Raw genomic sequence first — 24,566 nt, forward strand, 5'->3', positions numbered from 1 at the left:
ACAGCTATTTGCAAAATATGGAATATCGAATAATAAAATAAGCTGCTTAAACAAAGATTGAAAATACATGGCATCCTCACCATCGGTTTCATTTATTTCACACATTCTGTGTTCTATTTTCTCTTCAACAAAATCCCTGGTTAAGCAACCAATGAACAAAACTCCACCCTAGACATCCAAGTCGCAGGGTAGTGACGCAAGACCCTATTCAACGCCTTATGACTTTCGTCACACATCTATTTTTGTCCTATCGTAATTCATAAACGCTTTTACGTCACTGAGCAGGGCTGAAACACCGAAGGGAATCGAAACCACCAGCAGCACTGAGCAACAGACAGAGACGCGGAGAAAGCTATAGTTTGTACCATGAGGCGCAGCAAGGCCGAGGTGGAGCGTTATATCGCTTCGCTGCAGAGCTCCTCATCGTCCCCACGAGAGGTAAAACCTATCTACTCCAGCTCGAGGTTCTCGACCAGGACCAGGCCAAAGCCAGGCCCCATTGTCGTGTGAGACGCGAGTTCCGAGAGTAGGAAGGGGGGGATGACTTGGGAGAAGCCGGTGCTGGTGACATGGGATCTGGGATTGTGACAACGCCGGTGGCTTAGCGGCCGGTATCTGCGCAACATTCAAATATAGAGCCCGTCGCGCGCTGGTGAGCTCAGAGCCCTGGTAGGAGGAGAAGGCGAAAACGGCGCGAGCCCCGGGTCTGAAGAGAGGCCGCTGTGTTTTCATGGTCTCAGAATGCCATAAAGTTGGCGCGAGCCCCGAACCACATAGAGGGAACAGCATGCACCACTGTAGTCGGGTTCGGAGCCTAGGAGACAAAAGTTAAAGCGCTTCTCCTTGGTCTTGCTCAGGACTAATGAGCAGTGGGAGCTGAGGCTGCTTACTAACTTGGCCATTGGTATTATTAGGCCATATCTGTGTTCAAAACCAGCTAACTGCTATTGAGTTTTAATTGGTGTATGTGTAGTCAGTCAAATTTTCATATCAAAATAAGACGCTTTGGAAATGATTGTTTTTTTCCCCCCATGTAAAAAATATCTCCTAAATTACTATATAATAATCTTAATTTGCACACAGACGCTGTATGGCTTGTATAGTATTTTAGTAGCAACGGGTTGTAGGTACAGTCATTTTTTTAAAGGTATTTTAGCATGTAAAGCCTCTTGTTGAAAATAGCTGTTATAAAATTGGTTACTGTATTCCCTGTGCTGTACTTAAGTGCATCTTAGATGCTGCTACATTTTGGAGAAGAGTAGCCTAGTAACCTGGGTTCAATTTTCACTGTAGCAGCGCCTTGCAACTCTGGGCCCCAGGTACAAAACAAGAACCTGTGTATAATATGTAAACCTCTTTGATTTTTGCTGTAGAAAGGCAGAATATCAAGTGCCATACCCCATCCCCTTTTCCTTGTTTGGGTTGAGCAGAGGCAGGGTTGAGATGCACGTATTTTATAAAACACGTCTCTCCGTGTACTTAGGGGCCAGTGTAGAAAAGCTGTGTTTTAGATTTGTAAGCTAAACCTAGCACACAGGTTTTGCTCCATAATTTGTCAAGCAAATTGCTTCTGTATTAAAACAGTGTACACTGTCACAAACAAACAAACAAAACACAGCACACACCATGGTGGTAGAAACCAGCTATTTGCTGCAGAAGAGCAAAAATTGTCTCCTGTCAGTGTATGAGCTCATGTGCTAACTGAAAGGGAGACCAAAAATCCCTTAAACTTCCCATCCACCTGGACTGACACACAAAAAAATATCCCTAGTAGTCTAGTGCAGAGGTAGGCAGTTCCATCCTTGAGAGCCGGAGCCAGGTCAGGTTTTCAGGAAATCCACAATGTATATGTATGATATGCGGAGCCAGGTCAGATTTTCAGGATATTCACAATGAATATGTATGAGATGGATTTGCATGCACTGCCTCCTTGAGATGCAAATCTATCTTTGTGCTTTGAAGAGGAGTCGGAAATGATGACCACTTGCTTCTGCCTCCCTGTGGACATTTTCCAAAATGGTGGTGCTTGACCCCTATATGGTGTGCATGATGTATCCCAGGTACTGTCACTTTGTAAAATGGCGGCATGGAGACAGGATTGAGTAGGTGTCATTTCTACCCTTTTATGTGGGGTGGGGGAGGGGACTGAAGGGGCCCAGTGGGAAAGGGAAGGGTAGAGAAGCCACTATATTCTCGGATTTTAGGGGGGATGCTGTAGAGATCTATTAGATTAACTGGGTATTTTGTGGGGGTGGGAGTTCTAGACCAGGGATTCCCAACCCTATCCTGGAGGACCACCAGCCAGTCAGGTTTTCAGGATAGCCCTAATGAATATGCATGGAGCAGATTTGCATGCCTGTCACCTCCATTATATGCAAATCTCTCTTGTGCATATTCATTAGGGTTATCCCAAAAACCCAACTGGACAGGGTTGGGAACCACTGCCCTAGACTACCAAGAATATTTTGATGGGGGAGTATTGCTAGTAGGTCAGGATTAGGGCATAGGAGGCCTTTCTGGGGCAGGGGATTGGAGGTTTATCTTGGTGTCAAAACTGTCATTAATGTACACTTCTCCCTCCGTATTCGCAGGGGATGCGTGCAGAACATAGCCGTGAATACTGAAAAACTGCAAATAACTTTTTGCATGTTCGCGGTTTTTTTGGTAAAATAGACCTGAAAAAAATAATAAACTGAATAAACCGACCTGCAATTTGCTCTGTACAACGCTGGGAGCAGCAATTTCCTTCAGGAACCACCGGGAGCAGTGATTTCCAATGTGAAACACTGGGTTCAGTGATGCAAATTAGGGGGCGGAGTCAGCAGCCGAAAAATCACGAAAAGCAAATCCGCAGATACAGAAACCGCGGATATGGAGGGAGAAGTGTACAGGCTACTGAGGTTTGGTGCACAATAAGAAGTATAGCCTGTCATATGCAGTTAGCATGGGTTCAAGCAACTTCATCTCCAAGAGGTATTGTCCTGGACAATAACCAGTGGTAAGGAACTTGTGGGGGCAAGTCTACAAATGGATTAGTTTTGCATCTTCTGTGACAGGAATTCACCTTAATCTTAGTGAAGTACTGTGCAACTGCAAATTGCAGAATTTGCACAGAATTTCCCTGGGACACAGAATTATCAGTGTTCTGCACAGAATTTTGGCACTTCTCTCTGCAGCCTGATTGGATTGGCACTTCTTCTCTGTGGCCCAAATTCATAGTCGGCAACATCTTTGGGTAGCCAGCACAACTCTGCAGTCCTCCCTCTACTGCAGTCCCACCCTCAATGATATTGCTTCTTCTTTCTTCAGGCTGGACCTCAGTAGAGGGAAGCCTGCAGAGCCGGTACACAGGATGGAAATTCTATACTGTGAACCAAAATTCAGACACTTGCTATGGCCAGCATAACTTCTACAAAACTGGTCAAATAGCAATCATTTTTGGCATTGAGAAACCTAATTGTATACTGAATAGCACCTCAAAATATTTTTAATCTTGGGGGCAGTAAATGGTTTCCATGGGACCAGTTCTTTGACAGCTTGAACATTTTATGTTTGAAAGGTTCTTGGCCTCCTGCTACTGACCAGTTGAACCTGACACTCTAAGAGGTTTCAAAAAGTTGTCCAAAGTGCATTATCTCAGGACAAGCAGGCAGCATATTCTCAACATGTGGATGATGTCATCCACGGAGCCCCGTAGTGGACAGCCTTGCAAGCAGACTTGCTTGTAGAACTTTCAAAGAGTTAGCGAGTGCTGCAACGCGCAAGTGCCTTCCCACTGAACATAGGTCATGCGTCTCCTGTGAGGTACCTCAGTTCTCAGTTTTCCGCAGAGCCAAGAAGCACCTGTTTCTCAGCTCTGCCGATTATTGAGTTGCCTTCTCGCACCCCGGCTTACTTTGTTCTTTATTTGTTTCTTTCTTTTAGTCACTGTGCAGCGCGTCTCTTTAAAAAAAAACAAAAAAAACTTATTTTTTCTTCCGGCGGGGCTTGGGCTCATGCCCTGCCACCGGTCCTCGTTTATTTTCGGCCGTATTTTTTTACTATGTCCCGGCCTCTTACCAGGTTTAAGAAGTGTAGCCAGTGTAATCGGGTATTTTCTCTCACCAACCCCCATCGTTGGTGTATCAAATGCTTGGGGCCTGAACATTGTCCCGAGTCCTGCCCGCGCTGTGCTACCCTTCAGAAACAAGCTCTCCGGAGGCGTCGTGCCAAGATCCTGGAGCTCTTTGGTCCTATGGAGTAGCTTGCAGGAAAGGCCTATGCCTCGACCCCCGTAGCAGCCTCGTCTTCCAAGTCCTCGACCTCGAGCAAGTCGCCCTCGTCTTTTAAGGCCTCGTCTGCTGTACCTCTCTAAAGGTCTCGTCCTCAGGCAAGTCTCCTCTTCCTTTCGCAGGTACGCTACCTAAGAAGCCTTCCACTGAGTCTCAGGCAATCCAGGCAACGAGTGCAGTCTTGCTGACCTTTACGAGACCTCCTCCTAAGCGTGCCTCCAAACATAGGGAATACTCATCTTCGAGGTTGCCCTCTATGGAGCACACTGCTGCACCTTCCAGACCAGAGTCATTGGTCTCGGTGCCTGTCTTCGAGGACATGCTGCAAGCCATACTGACCACGCAGCTTACCACTGTTTTGGCCAAGTTTGCCCCTGCCTCAACCCTGCTCTCTGTGAGCCAGCCTGAGCATTCTGTTGAGGCACCACGAGCAAAACTTCATCGATCTCGACCATTGTCCTCCAGTGACTCCTCGCCTCGTCCTTCCAGGTCCGAGTCCAGCTGCTCAGTATATTCGAGACAAAGGGGAGAAGCCTTGTTCGAGGCCTCACTCGAAGCACTCCTTGTCCTCGAGGCACCTCGCTTCAAAGAAGACTAAAGAGTCTTCTCGGAAGAATACAGAGTCTCCTATGCCTCATTTGTCGAGGCCCATCAAGACCCCTTCCAAGCCCAGGCATAGGTCTCGAACTCCGAAGCTTTCAACGCCTCATACTTCTCCACCTCAAGGCACATCCAGGTCCCAGACTGCTCTCTCGAGGCCATCTCCAAGAGGTCCTCCTTTGTCTGTCTCTATGAGGCACGAATCGAAGCTCTCAGTTCCTCATACTCCTGGGACTTTTCCATCGAGGCTTCTTAAACATAAGCACTCTCTGACTCCGCCTATATCACACAGTGGAGCTTCTGTGACTCTTACATTGGATACAGACATTCCTTCTCAATACTCCAGGGAGGCTTCTCCATATTCAGTGATGCCTAGGTCTCACTCCACTTCTCCTCCTGAGGAATCTTTGGCTTCAAAATTCACATCTTTTTCAAGATTCATTTTTGATATGAGTAAGGCTCTTCAGATTGATTTTTAATCTGAGTCTAAATATACTCCTGAATATTTGGCTGAAATTGAATTGCCCCATCTGCCAAAGGATATTTTGAGACTGCCTATGAATCCTGTTTTGAAACAAACTTTTCTCAGGAATCCTTTTCTCAAACCTTTCTCGAGACTCCTTATTCAATCCCGGCTATTCCTTCTAAAATGGAATCTTGTTACCGTACGATTCCTTGTAAGGGGTTTGAGAAACCGCAATTGTCTCACCAATCCTTAGTGGTGGAATCATCTCTTAAAAAAATCTAATCCCACCAAGATTTATGCTGCTGTTCCTCCAGGCAGAGAGGGACACACGATGGATAAATTTGGATGCCGTCTATATCAGAATTCCATGATGGTAAACGGGATCTTGAATTACAACTTCATGTTCACATCCTATCTGAAGTACTGCATTAAGACCATGCCCTACTTCTTTCCTGATCTGGCTGAACACCGGTTGCCTGCGTTTCAACAACTTCAACAGACCCTCTCCCAAATACGTCTCTTCATGCTTCAAGCCACTTATGTTACCTTTGAAATGTCATCTCGGGTCACTGCTTTTGCTGTGGCAATGCGATGTCTGGCTTGGCTACACAATGTGGACATGGACCCTAACTTGTAAGATCGTCTAGCCAATTTACCGTGCCAAGGTAATGAGCTTTTTGACGACTCCATTGAGGCTGCCACTAAGCGTTTCTCAGAGCATGAGCGGTCAGTCCTTTGCTTCTTTGATTCAACCTAAGGCTAAAACTCCAGCTTCCAAGCCATATAGGCCGCCTCCATGTCGATATCCACAGAATTCTACTCCAGCTTTCTCTAGACCTCTGCTTAGGAAACAATCACAGCAGCAGCGTCAACAAAAAACCCAGACTCCTGCTGCAACTAAGCCAGCACAGTCTTTTTGACAATAAGTCTGAGCATAATGTCCACCTGCATCCATCAGACTTCTCTCCTTCCCATAGAAGGTCGGCTCCATCACTTTTACCAACAGTGGGAGCAGATTACCTCAGATCTCTGGGTTCTCACAATCATCTGGGAGGGTTACTCACTTCAATTTCTTCAAGTTCCACCAGATCTCCCTCCAAGAGAGTTTCCTTCCAGCATGTCGCAACTTCCCATCTTCTTCAGGAGGCTCAGGCTCTTCTTCGCCTTTGAGCTGTCGAGGAGGTCCCCTTGACCCAATGGGACACAGGCTTTTATTCACATTATTTTCTAGTCTCAAAGAAGACGGGGGATTTGCGACCTATCCTGGACCTCAGAGCCCTCAACAAATTTCTTGTCAAAGAAAAGTTTTGGATGCTCTCTCTTCCAACACTATACCCTCCTGATGGATCAAGGGGATTTGTTATGCTCCTTAGATCTCAAGGAAGCTTACACTCATATTTCAATCCATCCAGCCTCTCACTGATTCCTTAGATTTCGGGTGGGGAATCTTCATCTTCAGTACCGAGTCCTTCCTTTCGGCCTCGCCTCATCTCCCAGGGTCTTCACAAAATACCTGGTGGTGGTGGCTGCAGCCCTGCAGACGCAGGGTCTTCAAGTCTTTCCATATCTGGACAACTGGCTCATCAAAGCATCGTCTCAACAGGAGATTATTGTAGCGACCCAACGGACTATAGTGTTTATCCAAAGTCTTGGATTCAAAATCAATTTTCCAAAGTCCCAGTTACGTCCCTCCCAAACTCTACAGTTTATTGGAGCCATACTGAATACTGTTCACCTCAAAGCATTCCTGCCTCAACCATGTCACGATGCTCTCATTCACCTTTGTCAGCGAGTGTCTTCCCTCAAATCAGTCTTAGCAAGACAAATGATGGTTCTTCTCGGTCACATGGCCTCTACAATTCACGTGACTCCTTTTGCCAGACTTCACCTCAGAATTCCTCAGTGGACCCTGGCATCTCAGTGGCAGCAAGCTTGCGACCCACTCTCTTAACACATTAAGAGGGCAGCAAAACTGTCTGGCGGACAAATTGAGTTGTCTTCTACAACCTCACGAAAGGACATTCAATTCATCGGCTGTACATCACATTTTTGCTCAATGGGGAACTCCTCAGATAGACCTCTTTGCGTCTCCCCACAACAAGCTGCCTCAGTTCTGCTCTAGGATATATTCTCCTCACCGCCTCAAGGTGGATGCTTTCCTTCTGGAATGGGCGAATCAGTTTCTCTATGCGTTCCCTCCATTCCCTCTGATTCTCAAGACTTTTGTCAAACTCAAGAAGGAGCATGCCACCATGATTCTGATAGCTCTTCGGTGGCCCAAACAACCTTGGTTCTCCCTTCTACTTCAACTCAGCAGCAGGGAGCCTCTACTTCTACCGGTATTTCCCTGTCTGCTTACACAGAATTAAGGGTCTCTACTTCATCCCAACCTTTACACCTAACAGCTTGGTACCTCTCAACCTAACTGCCACTCTACAGTTCTCTCAATCTGTTCAGGACATTCTAGGGCAGTGGTTCCCAAACCTGTCCTGGGACCCCCAGCCAGTCAGGTTTTCAAGATATCCCTAATGAATATGCATGAGAGAGATTTGCATATAATGGAAGTGACAGGTATGCAAATCTCTCACATGCATATTCATTAGGGATATCTGAAAAACCTGACTGGCTGAGGGTCCCCCAGAACAGGTTTGGGAACCACTGTTCTAGAGGCTTCCAGGAAGCTGCCCACTAGGCAGTGTTACACCCAGAAATGGACTAGATTTTCTACTTTGTGTACTATTCATCACAAGGAACTGCAATCTACCTCATTGTCTACAGTTTTGGATTATCTGCTGCACTTGTCTCACTCTGGCCTCAAATTCACATCTATTAGAGTCCGCCTAAATGCCTTTGCTGCTTTTCATCAGCCTATTGCAGGGAAACCCCTCTCTGCTCATCCTTTGGTTTCTAGATTTATGAAAGGACTTTTCAATGTCAATTCACCTCTCAAGCCGCCTCTGGTGGTTTGGGATCTCAATCTTGTTCTTACTCACTTGATGAAGCCTCAGTCCATTCGAACCAATAGAGTCAGCTCATCTTCAGTATCTCACTTGGAAAGTGGTGTTTCTCATTGCACTCACCTCTGCTAGATGAGTCAGTGAGTTCCAAGCTCTAGTGGCAGACTCACCTTTCACAGTTTTCCATCATGACAAGGTGGTCCTTCGTACTCATCCAAAATTCTTACCTAAAGTGGTTTTGGAATTTCATCTCCTTCTAGTATTTTTTCCAAAGCCTCATTCTCATCCTGGAGCAATAGCGCTTCATACTTGACTGTAAACGTGCTTTAGCTTTCTACTTGCAAAGCACTCAACCTCACAGAACTGCTCCTCAACTTTTCATCTCCTTCGATCAAACAAGTTGGGGCATCCTGTTTCCAAGTGAACCATTTCCAACTGGATGGCTGCTTGCATCTCTTTCTGCTATGCTCATTCTGGTCTCCCTCTGCCGGGTCGAGTCACGGGCCATAAAGTTAGAGCTATGGCGGCGTCTGTAGCTTTCCTCAGATTAACTCCTATTGAGGAAATCTGCAAGGCTGCCACTTGGTCCTCGGTTCATACATTCACCTCTCATTATTGTCTGGGACGCCCATTTTGGCCAGTCAGTTTTACAACATTTATTCTCCTAAATTGCCATCTCTCCCACCATCCCATTCTGATTAGCTTGGAGGTCACCCACATGTTGAGAATATGCTGCCTGCTTGTGCTGGGATAAAGCACAGTTACTTACCGTAATAGTTGTTATCCAGGGGACAGTAGGTAGATATTCTCACAACCCACCCACCTCCCTGGGTTGGCTTCTTAGCTAGCTATCTGAACTGAGGTACCTCACAGTAGATGCATGACCTAAGTTCAGCGGGAAGGCACTAACGCATGCGCGTTGCAGCACTCGCAATCTCTTTGAAAGTTCTACAAGCAAGTCTGCTTGCGAACCTGTCCACTACGGGGCTCCATGGATGACGTCACCCACATGTTGAGAATATCTGCCTGCTGTCCCTGGATAACAATTGTTAGGGTAAGTAACTGTGCTTTTCTTCCTATCTTTGGTTGGAAATTCCCCCAAATGGTTGATATTTGTCCTGTTTTGTAGAATACTGACCATAACAGGTATCTGGTTTTTTTGGTTTACAATATAGCCTGGCATTCAGTTGTATAAAAGTTGTTTCCAGCTCCAGAGATAGAGAGGTTTTACACTGTTCAATTTTATAACTCCCCCCCCCCCACACACACACACACACTTTTTGCTGAGCCGTGGTATGAGTGTCGGAGCAGCGTTGGAGCATTTAGGGCTGAGGTAAAAACCTCTGAGAAAAAATTGAAGGCTTTTTGTGTTATGTAGTATAATTTAATGAAAATACTGAAATTCTGAATAATTAACAACAATATTGTTTAAATGTCAAACTGTCAGAATTTTGATTTTTTTTTACGCAGAATTCTGCCAGGAATAATTCCTAAGACAGGGTGTCACATTTTCTTGGTCTTGGGTTTCATTTTCTGGTATCCTAAGGTCTTCTGCCTCACCACCTGATTCACAGAACATGCTATTCTTTTATTATAAAGGGTAATGGTATGCTGAATCTTAGGGTATGCTGTCCATTCTCGTAAGCAAAAATATTGCACAGAATATGTTGCACAGCTTTTGAAACCTCTTCTCCCAGGAGTTTGCTGCTTCCTTTAGTTTCTGCAGGCAAACATGAAATGTGTCTTCTGATCTTTTTGGTTTATTTTTTATTTTGTGATAGTTTTGCATTTTTTTTGCTCTAGTTGTGGGTGTTTTAGTGAAATCAGAGATCCCTTTTGAAAAGGGCCTATCTACTCTGCCTTCGTGGAGAGGAGCAGATTTTTAATCTGCAACTGGCAGGTGTACACTTCAGAGACCTGTTTCAGCCAGCCTGCTGAAGATTAGTGGAGCCTAGGATCCGTTCCCCTGGTGTTTGCTTGCGCTTTTGACACCCCCTCTTTTATGAAACTCTGATAGCAATTTGTAGTGTAGGGAGCCACGCAGGTCCCGACGCTCATAGGAGCTCAGTGACCATCGGGAGCAGCGCGGGCTATTCAGCACAGCTCCCCACGCTATAAACTGCTATCGTAGTTTCGTAAAAGGAGGCCTCAGTCAGGGGCTGCCTACAAAGGTCTTTACCCCAGAGTTCATTAATCTGCTCTGGCATGTGTTTGCACATGGCCAAAATACTTGATTTAGATCTGCTGAAGAGTGACCTTTGGCACACTCCTCTAGGAATCCTCGGAGCACTTTGAGAAGCGCAGGCTGTGTAGGCGCTAATAGCGTTCCTTCATGGCATTCATGGTATTTGCTGCGTTTTGTCTTGCCTCTCCCCCCCCACACCACACACACACTATTTTATGAAAGGTCTGAGGGGGTTGAGGGTTGTTCTCTTGAGGTCCAACTGGCAACCCAAAGATTCCAGCAACATGGCTAAGTGACTGAAAGCAGAGGGCATCTCCTAGAACAGGTACACCTGCGAGGAGCTGAAGCAGGCAGCTGCACTATTTTTCCAGCAAATGGTCTCTGAGTAAGGCTGTGGCAGCCTGTGGGAAAAGTCAGGAGGAGGGGTGTGTCTTCAAAAGCTGCTTTTTAACCATTTCTACAGCTAGGTCCTTGGTCCCCCTCCCCTAAAATCCTGGTGTGGTTTTTTTTTTGTTTTTTTTTTTAGGGTTTTTGGTCAGCTCTGAGGTGATTTAAGCAGTTTTTTTTAGTAAAATTCACCAGTGGTGGCCACCTTGGATTTTCCTGAATCTCCCCCCTCCCCCAAGTTCTCCAACTTCTCCCAAACACCTTGTTTTGCTTCCAAAGTGCCAGAGATGGAGTCCTCTGACTCTAATATTCATTTATCATGCCTTGTTTGCAAAGGATGGGTGGTGGAAGAGCACTCTTGTACCATTTGCCATGTCAAGCAAAGTGGAGAGGCAAGAACTTCAAGTTTAGCTCCCACATGGTCTCTGAGGTACACAGCTTTTGAGCCTATTAGGGGAGTAAAATTTTTTCCAGGAGCCCTGGAACAGTGGCATAGTACACCAAACTGACGCAGAGGCTCCACAGCCAAAGAGGAGTCTCCTCCCTTCTAAAAGGGAAGGAGAGTTGCCTACTAAGGCCTTTACCTAAAGTTCATTAATCTGCTTTGGCAGGCATATGCACCTGACCAAAATACTCAATTTAGATCTACTGAAGAACAACTCTCAGCACACCTTTAAGAATCCTCAGAGTTCTTCTTCTATGAGAGTGGAGCTTCTCCTTGAGTCTGATTGTCAGTCCACAGGGATTGGGACAAAAGTTTGGTCTTCATCCTCTTACTGTCTCAAAGTGAGGCCTCCCTTTATGGGATATTTGGTCTCCTATATTAAGGATCTGGATGGAGTTCTGCCGCAGACCCAGGAGAGGATCCCTCCATACGGTGGTTATTCAAGTCTTCAGCCCTACCAGACATTATTACTGAGTCTCATCATAAGCTCAAGATTGATCTGCCAAGTCATTTCAGTGTTCTCTTCTTGGTGTTTTCTTTTGAGTGGGGCTTGATTTCGGCTCATATCCTTTTTGTGGCACCCAGACATGAAATTCCTGGTTAAATCCCTGAGACGTCCCAGAAGGCTCTCTCAAAGGGGTGAAAGCCATGATTAGGCTGTATCCTATGGATCAAGACTTCCAGCAAACATTTGCTATGCCTTAGGTGGCACTGGTGACTAAACACATGTCCTTTTTAAGTGAAGGAGGAGTAAGTTTGTGCTAAAGGATACACAGGATCGCAAAATTGATATGGCCCTCAGGCAGCAGTTTAAGGCCCTGGCCCTAGGAGTTAAGGTGGTATTTGCTGCTGCTTTTGTAGCACGCACCTGCCATTCAAGGCTGCAAACCCTGGACATGACAGAGGCTGAACCATTACCTCAGCTCGTGCTGGCAGGGGTGGACTATGTGGGTCACACACTTTATAATGTAATTAGAATCATGGTGAGAGTCCCTTCTTATTCCATCCCTGCCTGATGCATGCTGTGGATCAGACAATGTGCGGGCAATTCAACCTCCAAGACTTTGTTTAGCAGGCTCCCCTTCAAGGGACAGATGGCTTTTTGGCAAAGACCTGGATGATCTTATGGCCAGTATGCAAGATCATTGCTCCAAGTCCTTAATGGACTTCAAACCTCAAGCAGCTAGAAGCCAGAACCAGAGCTCCTTTCGGGGGTCCTGACATTTTTGTCAATATGCCTCAAGACGTTTGTCTCAAACTATCAAGGTTCCAGACGGAGATATTCCAGAAGTCGGAAAATCCAATATACAGGGCCACACTGGCAGCCAAGAAGTGAGTGGATCTCACCTGGGAAGTAGTGATCATCAAACGGTTTGGTTTGATATAACGGCTAAAGTGAAGGGCAGCTGCACGATACTAAAAGTCCTAGATTTCAAATGTATGGACTTAAATAAAATGGGAGAGTACCTGAAGAAAGAGCTGTTAGGATGGGAGGACATAAGAGAAGTGGAAAAACAGTGGTCTAAGCTGAAAGAAGCTATAAAAATGGCTACAGAACTTTAAGTGAAGAAAATAAATAAAAACAAGAGAAAAAGGAAACGACGTGGTTCTCTAAACTAAAGGCAAAATAATTGGCGTTCCTGAAATATAAAAAAAATGAAGAAGAGTACAGAAAGGACTACTGGGTAAAACTGAAAGAAGCCAAGAGGGAGATACGCCTGGTGAAAGTGCAGGCGGAAGAGCAAATGGCTAAAAATGTAAAAAAGGGAGACAAATTTTTTGGGGGCTATATCAGTGAAAGGAGGAAAATGAAAAATGGAATTGCTAAACTAAAAGATGATAGGAACAGATATTTGGAGAGTGATGAAGAAAAAGCAAATGTGTTAAACAAATACTTCTGCCCAGTGTTCACGGATAAAAAACCTGGAGAAGGACCGAGATTGTCTAGCAAAGTTACACTAGAAAAATGGAGTAGATTCTGTGCAGTTCACTGAAGGTAGACAAAGCGATGGGACTGGACGGGATCCATTCCAGGATACTAAGGGAGCTCAGGGAAATTCTGGCGGGTCCTATTAAAGATTTGTTCAACAAATCTCTGGAGACAAGAGTGGTTCCTGGGGACTGGAGAAGAGCGGATGTGGTCACTATTCATAAAAGTGGTCACTGGGATGAAGCGGGAAACTACAGGCCGGTAAGCCTCACTTCGGTTGTTGGAAAAATAATGGAAGTGTTGCTGAAAGAAAGGATAGTGAACTTCCTAGAATCTAATGAGTTACAGGATCCAAGGCAACATGGCTTTACTAAAGGTAAATAGTGCCAAACGAACCTGATTGAATTTTTTGATTGGGTGACCAGAGAACTGGATCGAGGACGTATGTTGGTGTAATTTACTTAGATTTCAGCAAAGCCTTTGACATGGTTCCTCATAGAAGGCTCTTGAACAAACTTGAAGGGCTGAAGTTAAGACCCAAAGTGGAGAACTGGATTAGGAACTGGTTGACGGACAGACGCCAGAGGGTGGTGGTTAATGGAAGTCACTCGGAGGAAGGAAAGGTGAGTAGTGGAGTCCCCCAGTGTTCGGTGCTGGGGCTAATCCTGTTCAATATGTTTGTGAGTGAATGGTCTAAAATCAGGCAACTAAAATTCAATGCAAAGAAATTCAGAGTAATGCATTTGGGGATTAATAATCGGAAGGAGCCATATTTGCTGGGAGGGGAGAGGCTGATATGCACGGATGGGGAGAGGGACCTTGAGGTGATAGTGTCCAAAGATCTAAAGGTGAAAAAAACAGTGCAACAAGGCGGTGGCTGCTGCCAGAAGAATGCTGGGCTGTATAAAGAGAGGCATAACCAGTAGAAGAACGAAGGTGTTGATGCCCCTGTTCAGGTTGTTGGTGAGGCCCACTTGGAGTATTGTGTTCAGTTTTGGAGGCTGTATCTGGCAAAGGATACAAAAAGGCTTGAAGCGGTCCAGAGGAGGGCGATGAAAATGATAGGAGGTTTGCGACAAAAGACGTATGAGGAGAAACTGGAAGTCCTGCATATGTATACCTTAGAGGAAAGGAGGGACAGGGGAGATATGATTCAGACTTTCAAATACTTGAAAGTTATTATTGTAGAACAAAATCTTTTCCAGAGAAAGGAAAGGACATAATTTGAAGTTGAGAGGTGGGAGACTCAAGAGCAATTTAAGGAAATTCTGCTTTGCGGAAAGGATGGTGGATTCCTGGAATGTACTCCTGAGAGAGGTGGTGGAGAAGAAAATGGTGACGGAGTTCAAAAAAGCTTGGGATGAACACAAAGGATCTAGAATCAGAAAATAATATTAAATATTGAAGAACTAAGGCTAGTACTGGGCAGACTTGCAGGGTTTGTGTCTGTATATGGCCGTTTGGGGGAGGATTGGCTGGGAGGGTGTAGATGGACTGGAGTGATCTTTGACGGAGACTTCAGTAGTTGGAACCTAAGAACAGAGCTTTAGATTCTTGCCCAGAAATAGCTAAGAAGAAGAAAAAAAAAAAGCCCCATCAAATTTTTAGGTTGAATCAGGTTGGGTAGACTAGATGGACCATTTGTGTGATCTATTTTATAGAACTGAGTAATGTATGTAATGGGCTCTGTTGGATGACATCACCCACATATGGTATTGTGTCCCTCTGTACTCGGAGAACATCTGCTACAGAGTAACTATGCTACTTTTTTCATTATACAAGAGTAATGCATTTCTGTCTATATGCATACCACACCAAAGAAATACACTTCTCCCTCCGTATTCGCTGTGATAGGGGATTAACAGAACCGCAAATACAGAAAAACCTCTAATAACTTTTTCATATGTTATTCACTGTTTTTTATTAAAAACCATTGTGGATAAGGTGAAACCGCAAATAACATGGTGGGAGACCTGGCCTGTTCCTGAAGGAGAGGCAAAACACGTTGAAGAAAGTGCTGGAAATCAGTGATTTTCTCTGTAAACGCTTGGAATCAGCGATTTCTCTATGCAAGCTGATGTAATTTGGGGGGAGGAGCCAGCAAGCTAAAAACCATGAATAATTGAAATCGTAAATGCTGAAACCGTGAATACGGAGGGAGAAGTGTAGGTATTTTAGGGTTTCAAGTTTAATTTTTTTGTCTGTATTAATACTTTTAATTTGTGGTTACTTAGCCTCTTTTCAAATATGGCATAACTGGTGTGTATGTGGAGATGGATGTCAGCATACACATTGGAAGATATGTCGACTTCCTTTCAGCCCTTTTGAACTTAAAGCAGACCTAACTTAGTTTAAATCTTTTTTATTAAAATAGGTTACATAATGGAACCAAATGAAACATATCCATAGATGATTATAACAGTATAAAATTACTTGGAAAACAAAAAGCAGTGTACAGATATGATGGGCGATCAACCAACTCCAATAAAAAAGGTTACAAACCAAATTTAAAGATATATCTTCAACTTAACGGATCTTGTTTTTGTTCAGCAATAAGTTAATATCAAGTATTATTCAACATTACACTTCTCCCTCCGTATCTGCGGATTCACGATTTTCGGCTGCTGACTCCGCCCCCTAATTTTCATTACTGAACCCGGTGTTTCACATTGGAAATTGCTGCTCCCGGCGTTGTACGGAGCAAATTGCAGATCGAGTTATTCAAGGTTTATTATCTTTTTCAGGTCTATTTTATCGAAAAACCGTGAATAACATGAAAAAAGTTATTCGCTGTTTTTCGGTATTCACGGCTATGTTAACTGCTTTTTTTTATGCAAAAGTTTTTTAATTTTCAAATTTCCCAACCATAAAAGCACCTGGTTGAAAACAAAGCGTTTATATGCTTTGAGAATGTATTTTGCTTTGATTGAACAGTTTGATTAAATGTTTCTAAGTCAGAGATGGATAGAGAAGACTATGGTGTTACTACGTGGCAATAGCTTTTTCATAAAGTGTATTTAAATGTAAACATCAATTTCTTTTCTCCCTGCAGAAAGCAATCAAGGGATTCTTTTTTGCTAAACTGTACTTTGAAGCTAAAGAATATGAACTGGCTAAAAGGTAATATATCATCTCGGTAAATAAATATGTGCATGAGAGTTCATGAATGAAAAGGCAACTAATGGGAAGGCCAATAAGGAGGAGAATTGTTGAGCAAAGGGAGGGAGAGAGAATTTTGGATGTGGTGGAGAGGAGTAAAGTAGAGATTCATGAAGGATAGAGAAATGAGAGGAAGAAATGTTGGATGTGGTGGTGGTGGAGAGGGAACAGTGGAACAGATTCTGTATGGGGATGGGAAGGTATGCGAGGTGGAGGAAAGGGAGGGGGAGATGCGGCATGGGACTGAAGAGGGACGATAGAAGGAGAAATGTTGAATATGGGGCTGGTGGGGAGGGGTTAAAGATCCTGCATAGGGCAGGGGAAGGGATGAGAGGGAGAAATGTTGGATGTGGCAGTAGAAGGAGTTGGAGAAGTGTGCCCTGGATCCAGTATCTATCTATCTTTCCACTCCCTGTGCAGCAATAGAGAGGAGTGAGAGAGAAATGGTTGGCATTGAGAGAGAAGGAGATAGGTTGGACATGGGGGTGGAGGAGAGAGAGGAAGAAATGCTGTATAGGAGGGAGAAGGGAGAAAGAGGGAGATGTTGGATCCAAGGGCAGAAGGGAGTGAGGATGGGAGGGACAATGGGAGGGAGGGACAGAAGAGAGAAGGAGACATGCTGGACCATGGTAGGAGGGATAGAGAAAAAAAACGGGGCAGGATGGGAAGAGGGAGGGAAGGGGTGAAAGAGGGAGCAGATGCTAGGCAGGAAGGGTGAAAGGAGGGAGAAGCTGGAAACGGTGGCACCATGTTGGAGAGGCGGGGTGGGGGGTATTGACAAGGAAATGAATGAGCAGAAGATAGTGATTACAGTAAGTAAAAATATAGTAATAGGAAGCAGACTGAAGATGGAAGGGAACAGAAGAGCGTGTGAGAGAATAAGATGGAAATTTGTTAGTAAACTGGAAAGTAAAGATGAAAGAATTAAATTTGAGGTAAAAAAGGGAGGAAAGAGCTAAATGAAAAGGTTAATATGTAGGAGGCGGTTGTAGTGAACGAATGGAACAAGACAGGAGAAAAGGAGAAAAGACAAATAGCAGACACTTGAAGGAGAATTTGCAGAAGACAGGAAAGCAAAAAGAGAAATTGCAAGCAGCTTGAAGGAAAAATAAATCTCCAGACAACAAAGATGAAAAAAGCATTTTATTTTGAATTTATTGACTGAAATATGTTTAGCTTTGGGAAATACATGTATAGCAGATGTCTTTGTATTGTGTTCAGTAGAAAAGGAAATACATTCCTGTTTTTATTTCTAATTCTATAGACACATTATTCCTGAACCTGCAGGTAGTCAATCTATTCCTGTGAGAGTTCTTGTAGAGAGCCTCCTTAGCATTTTTTGCTTTGCCTCCCATTTCTCTGGGCTGTCCTCCAATTCCTCGGTTGTCTCTCTATAATCGAGATCGTAGGAACCTGTCTTTTCTGCTTGTATATGTTTTGCTTACCATTTGCAAAGCTTTTTCGTTGCTGCAAAGAATCCCAAACTTGGGGCAACTCTGGCTGCAGGAGAACACAGATTTTAAGGTTGAACAACTGCTTCCAAAGGGCAGACTTCTTTGTAGTGCACCTACTTGGTCAGTCTGCACTAAAATTTCAGGGGCTCAGAGACTGATCCCTTGGGAGCAGGGCTCCCCTCCCCCCCCAGGTTCTGTCCACAATGAGCTTGAGCACAGGTTGAGTAGATCAGTTAAGGTTTTTCCAGGATCAGGGCTGACTGCTTCCACTCCCATCTGCATGCTTGATGTTCTAGTGGGGGTTGAAGTCTCCGGCTAGATTATTGGGGCCTGAGAAGCAGTCTAAAAGGACGAGCAGTCTGGCTTCTAGGCTTGTTTGAGGCAGAAGCTGTCTGCTGCTTCCTCACAAACGGCTCCCAGCACACAGCATGGCACAGTGAATAACAAGCTGACAGATTTTGAAGTCAGAATTGGGGGGGGGGGGGTGACTTTGTGTTTTAGGGTTAGAGCTAGTGTCTCCCACCTCTAAAATCCCCAAATCACTAGTTTTTGGATCCAAGTGTAGCTCCCCCAGGCTGTTTTTGATACTATAATTGTTGACTTGGTGACCATCTTGGATTTCCCTATATGAAATTAAAAACTTTTAGCTACCTCAAAACACCTTGATTTTGATTTAAAAAAATAGTTGTGATAGACCCCTCAGGCCAAGGTACATTGAATTTATGCCAGATTTGCGTTGGATGGCCGTCTTGAGGTACCCCTGCGAATGTATGTGGCTCTGGTAGAGAAGGTGAAGCAGACAGATGGTATTCTCATCCATCCTCCCTGTTGAGGGTAAAGGCCAGGGCAGAGAAGCTTGCATCCTGGAGATGAATGCGTGGCTATGTGGATGGTGTTGTCGAGAGGTTTTAGCTACCTGGACCATGGGATGATTTTCCAAGAGCTGCTGATGGTGTGCATCTATCAAAGAAAGGGAAGAAGTATCTTTGGTTAATCTATCGAAGAAGGGATGGAGCAGGGTGATCCTAGCCCCCCAGGTAAGTATAAGCCCTCTGGTAAGTAAATCATTGAATACCTCTACACCAGCGGTCTCAAACTCGCAGCCCGGGGGCCACATGCAGCCCGCCAGGTACTATTTTGAGGCCCTCGGTATGTTTATCATAATCACAAAAGTAAAATAAAACAGTTTCTTGATCATTTGTCTCTAGCTATAAATTACAATATTATTATTAAGACTTAGCCAAAAGGAAAGATTTATAAACTATGAAGAGTTTTACCTCATTCAAAATTGTCATTTCTTTAATAAGACATTAACTATTTTTTTCTGAGGCCCTCCAAGTACCTACAAATCCAAAATGTGGCCCTGCAAAGGGTTTGAGTTTGAGACCACTGCTCTACACAGATGGGAAAAGGGGGCATTGTGTGGAAAGCAGTATATACTAATGATATAAAAGGATGTAGTTGGTCCAGAGGAAGGCTACTAAAATGGCTTGTGGCCTTCTTCATAAGGGGTATGGGCACAGACTTAAAGATCTCAATCTGTTTACTTTGGAGGAAAGATGAGAGAGGGGAGATATGATAGAGAACTATGTAATTTAAATGCGCATGAGTCGAGTCTCTTTCATGTGAAAGAAACTGCAATGAGAGGGCATAGGATGAAGTTAAGAGGTGATAGGCTCTGGAGTAATCTAAGGAAATACTTATTTTACAGAAAGAGTGGTAGATGCATGGAACAGTCTCCCAGTAGAGATGGTAGAGATAGAGACAGAGACTGTGTTTGATTTTAAGAAAGCCTGGGATAATCACTTTGGATCTCTTAGAGAGAAGAAGAGAGAATGGTTACTGCGGATGGGCAGACTGGATGGGCCATTTGGCCTTTATCTGCCATCATGTTTTTATGTTAACTTTCTTTTCAGTACTGGGAACAATACTATGCCCAAATAAAAGGCACAGTGATGGTCTCCTCCCTCTTCCCGGTAGTAGCCAACATATTCATGGAGTTTCTCAAATCCACCCTACTGGAGAGTGCTAAGCTCCTGCCTAAACTGTGGATCTGCTATGTAGACAACACTTTGTAGACTGGTCCCATTTATTTATTTAAAAATTTACTTACCGCATACAACTATGTGGTTTCCAAGTCACATACATAAAATCTTGTTTCCCTCTGTGAATTTCTAATACACTCTAACATAAAATTCACCTTGAAGACCAAGACCAATGGGTACCTTCCCTTTTTGGATGTAATGATTGGAAAATGATCAGATGGAAGCCTAGGACACACGGTATACAGAAAACTCAACCACATCAACCGTTATCTGCATGCAGAGTCCCATAACCACCCAGCCACTAAAAGAGGGGGGGGGGGGTTCTATGTACACTAGTGAGCAGAGTTCTAAAAGTTTGTGACCCAAAAAGGACTGGGACCAAGAACAAACACCTTCTCCCTCCATCTCAAAGTTTCCAGCCTCTTTTTTGACAGAATCTAAAATTGTCAAATGGACTTTCCTGCCACAGTTCATATCTGTAACCTAGCGAGTCCTGTACAATTGCCACTCTAAAGCTTACTCGCTTGATTATTTTTGAAGCTGCAGTGGTCGATGGGGCATGGGTAAGTAAAAAAGGGATCACCTACTGCTTGGGCAGATGTACACTGAATTGTTCCAGGAAACACCTCAGCCTATAACTGTGATGACACTGATAGAATTCAGTTTTTCTCCATCTCCTCCTGCTGGTAAGAAGGGATAACAACCCAATCATGGGACAGTGTCATTGACATAAAGAAAAGAGATCCGGTAAGACACAATTTCTCCATTATTTTGATTTGCAGCAGTATGTATGAGATTCCCATGATATTTTTGAGTACATTATAAAAGAGACCACTGCTTGGACAGATGCACATTAGAGCAGCCTTATTCAAATTGATTTACTGATTCACATTGCTGAAGCATTTAAATGTATTCTTGGGAAAAATCAGACTCGCTGATTTAAGTGCATGCCCACAAGGGGGTGCTCTGAAAGGCAGCATCGTCATGGTCTGGGACCTTCTCCACAGCAGCAGCCTTCACAACATGCTGCTCTTGCAAGGATTGGGCCTTCCTTTTTGTCGGGTCCTGCCATTCATGGAAACAGGAAGTAGACAGGACCCGGCAGAGAGGAAAGCTTAACTCCCAACAATAGCAGGTAGTTGTGAAGACTGCACTCCTGACAGTGTGTTTGTTTGGGGGGGAGGTGACAAGGAGTGCAAGCGAGGGAGGGAGAGGGTGGTGGAAAGGAATTAGGGGAAGAGTTATCAAATCTCGGGAGTGGGGAGTTGGGGTGGGTAGGTACCTTATTACGGGCCAGGCAGGAAAGGAGATGGCCTTGGAGACAAGAGAAAAGAACAGTGGAGGAAGAGTGGGAGAGTTTGATGTCACAGTGGGAGGAAAAAAGAGATGCTGGGACAGGGGAGCTGGAAGAGCAGAGGGAAATTAGAGATATGATGAGAGTGGGAAAGATGCTAAATCCACAAATGGAGAGGAAAAAGAGAGAGATGTTTACCCTTGGATGAGAGGTGTAGGAGGAGAAAGGGAACTGTGGGAAAATCTGGACAGAAGAGGCAGGGCCACAAGAGGAGGGATGGGGATGCAGTGGATGGAAGGGGCAGACAGAGAGAGAACAGACGCTGGATGGAAAGAAGAGAGTGGAAGAGGATGATTAAAGCAGAAATGACAAAAGGTAGAAAGATGTGTTTTGTTGCTTTATTGTAACTGTACATTATTGATAAATATTTATAAATAGAAAATGGAAATAAAATAATCTCTTTTATTAGACTAATTTTAATATATTTTTTACTAACCAGGTCAGGACTGGATACCGTAACAGCAGTATAAACTGTACTGACCTGAAGCATGAGGTTTTGACCTCTGAAAGCTAATTCAAAAATGGATTACTACTATTACTATCCATTCAGTTGTGCCTGATCCTTGTATGCTCTATAGGCCAATCCTTGCCCTGTTTCCCATGGCTTTTTTCAATTGCTTGATGTTCATTTCCGTGTCATTCTTGATGGTATCCAGCCAATGGGCCTTTGGTCTTCCTTGCTTCCTTTTACCACTGACCATTCCAAGTAGCACCTCCTTTTCTAGTCAATTTGTCCTCATCGCATGTCCAAAAATAAGTCAGTTTCTGTCTGGTAATCTTGCCTTCCAGGGATAATTTTGAATTTATATGATTAGTTCAATAAAATATTTTCTTATTTTTCATTTTTGTTTTATTTCTATTTGTTAATTTGTAAAGTGGTGATTGCCATTTTTTTCAATTTTACATCTGTTATCTTTATATTTTGCACAGTATTAGGGGACATGTGTTATACTGTTTCTTTGGTGTTGCACTGTATGCAGAGTCTGACTTTTTGGCCATTTACTTTAACTTTTGTCTACATATTTCTATTTTTAGTTTGTGATTACTTATTCCATACTGGGCAAGGCTGTATCTGTATTCTGTATGTATATATGTAGGACATGGTTTTCTGTTAGCATCGACTGTGCAGGATTGATCTGTATTAATCTGGCTTGTAAATAAAAATTGATTCAAATTTAAACTTAAAAAGCTGTCATTTAAATCAAATCAAAATCAATTCAATAGGACAAATCAAATTGGAAAATCTTTTCCCTGAATTGAGCAGCTCTAATGCACACCATACTGTTCCAGGGGGTATCACAGCTTATACCAGTAGTGTCACTGGTAGAATTTGGTTTTCTCTTCCTCCGTGTCTGGTAGGAACATACAAAAGAACATGAGAGTTTCCATACTGGGACAGACCAAAGGTCCATCAAACCCAGTATCCTGTTTTCAATAGTGGCCAACCCAGGTCACAAGTACTTGGCAAGATCCCCCTTGGCAGAACAGTCGCACTGACTAACGGAAAGAAAATGATCGGGTAACTCATACTTTCTCTTTAAGGTAGACTTAGTAAGATCTACTGCTTATCTAATTTACTCTTTTAGTATTACCAGGTACTTGTGATCTTATTGGTCCCTTTTGTAAAAGGATACTGGACTTAATGAATCTTTTTTGGTCTGTTCCAGTTATTTTGTACTTATAGGTAGGTAGCTGATGTTTTATTTGTAAAAATCAGTATACCGGTAGGTATGTGTGATATTCAGTTCACTATAAAAGTATTGTAATCATTAGTAGGTAATTTTAAATTTAAAAAAATGGTTCCTTCTTACATGAATTAAGTCTTTTAAATTTATGAATCACTGTATCCCTAAATTTAAATTACAGTTTAAATGTCTTTTTTTTTTAAATAGATATGTATCTGCATATCTGAATGTCCAAGAGAGGGATCCTAAAGCTCATAAATTTCTGGGTCAGCTGTATGAATCTGATGGGAATGTGGACAAAGCTGTGGGATGTTATAAGGTAGGGAAGAAATACCAAAATTCTCTTCTTCATCCATTTTAATATAGCTGGAATTCTGCATCACTTGTCACTGGCTTATTTGTTAAGTATCAGCAGTAAGTTGAAAGGAAAACTTTTCTTTACTGTTTACTGTCTTTACCTTATTGCTTTACTGTTTTGATCTGATTTTCAGCTGTGGTGCCATGTCAACACATCTGTGTTTGGAACTAGAAGTCTTGTTCCTACTTTGAGACAAAGGGTCATAAATGTTTTTAAATTAGCTGAACGTGTAGTAGAGATCCTGATTTGAAATACTGTAATTGTCTTGTAATTAAAATATTTTTCAGAACTTGATAAATTGGCTTTCTGAAATTTCATGCACCTCTATCGTTGGAGAAATCCAGTAGGTAATACTTAAATTGTGTACTGGAGGTGCAGGTGGATGAAATGTTAGATGGGCAACTCTAGTGTTTTCTTGTAATTATGTTAAGTTTGTCATGTTCTTTTCTAAGTAGGAAATGAGACATCATTTAGATTACCGTATTTTCATGCATATAACATGCGCGTTATACACGATTTTACAAACCGTGCATAACCTTGCGCATTATACGCGTGAGCGCATTGTACACATTTTTTTTTACATAGTTCCCCCCCGACGTCCGAGTTACCCCCCCGCAGGACCACTCGCATCCCCACCCCGAAGGACCGCTTGCACGCACCCGCACCCCGAAGGACCGCTCACACGCACCCACACCCCCACCCTGAAGGACCGCTCGAACCCCCACAGCCTCCCGACCCCCCCCCCCCCATCATGTAGAAGCTCCTACCGGTGTCCTGCTGCTTCCTCTTGGCGGTCCCGGCCCTTCTGTGAGCCCTGCGCCTGCGCTGCTTCCTCTTCTGGCGGTCCTGCCCTTTCTCTGACGTCAGGTCCCAACCAGGTGGCAGCCCTGGATTTTGGAGAGTACCCAACTGTACGCAGGCTGCTTAAGCCCACAGCACTTTTGGAGATTATTACCAAGTCTCTCCAAGAATTAAAAATAGAACCTCCACAGTAGTACTACCCGAATCGGTGGAAACTTTTTTTGATTTGATTCGTCCTATTGAATCTATTTTTTTATTCGATTCGATTCACTTTTCCTACCCGATCAGACATTTTTTTCAAACAACCTGGTGAGTTTATTTTGTAGTCTCTCCACCCACCCCATCCCCCTTTGCTCTCTCCAATCCCACACGGGTGCTGTGGTGTAAACAAAACAAAAAATACTTTTCCTCTCTCTGTTATGTCCTAACTCGTGTTTGCTGTCTAACACCAGCTCTGGCAGGATACACA

At 43.7% G+C, this 24,566-nt stretch overlaps 1 protein-coding gene across 4 annotated transcripts in view; it reads left to right on the plus strand.

Annotated features, from left to right (window-relative positions):
* The first annotated feature begins 226 nt into the window (after window positions 1-226).
* Window positions 227-24,566, plus strand: part of LOC117362460 (E3 SUMO-protein ligase RanBP2-like) — a 353,806-nt gene continuing 329,466 nt past the window's right edge. For 2 of the 4 annotated variants that reach the window (XM_033948860.1, XM_033948862.1), the window contains exons 1-3: window positions 228-438; window positions 16,294-16,361; window positions 23,146-23,257. In XM_033948860.1, the coding sequence (XP_033804751.1) occupies window positions 367-438; window positions 16,294-16,361; window positions 23,146-23,257 (252 nt within the window). In that variant the 5' untranslated portion in view covers window positions 228-366. Of the gene's footprint in view, window positions 439-16,293; window positions 16,362-23,145; window positions 23,258-24,566 lie in introns of all 4 variants that reach the window. The other 2 variants (XM_033948861.1, XM_033948863.1) reach the window with 2 other exon arrangements.

This window comes from Geotrypetes seraphini, chromosome 6 (assembly GCF_902459505.1).
Source record: "Geotrypetes seraphini chromosome 6, aGeoSer1.1, whole genome shotgun sequence".
Lineage (NCBI taxonomy): Eukaryota > Metazoa > Chordata > Amphibia > Gymnophiona > Dermophiidae > Geotrypetes > Geotrypetes seraphini.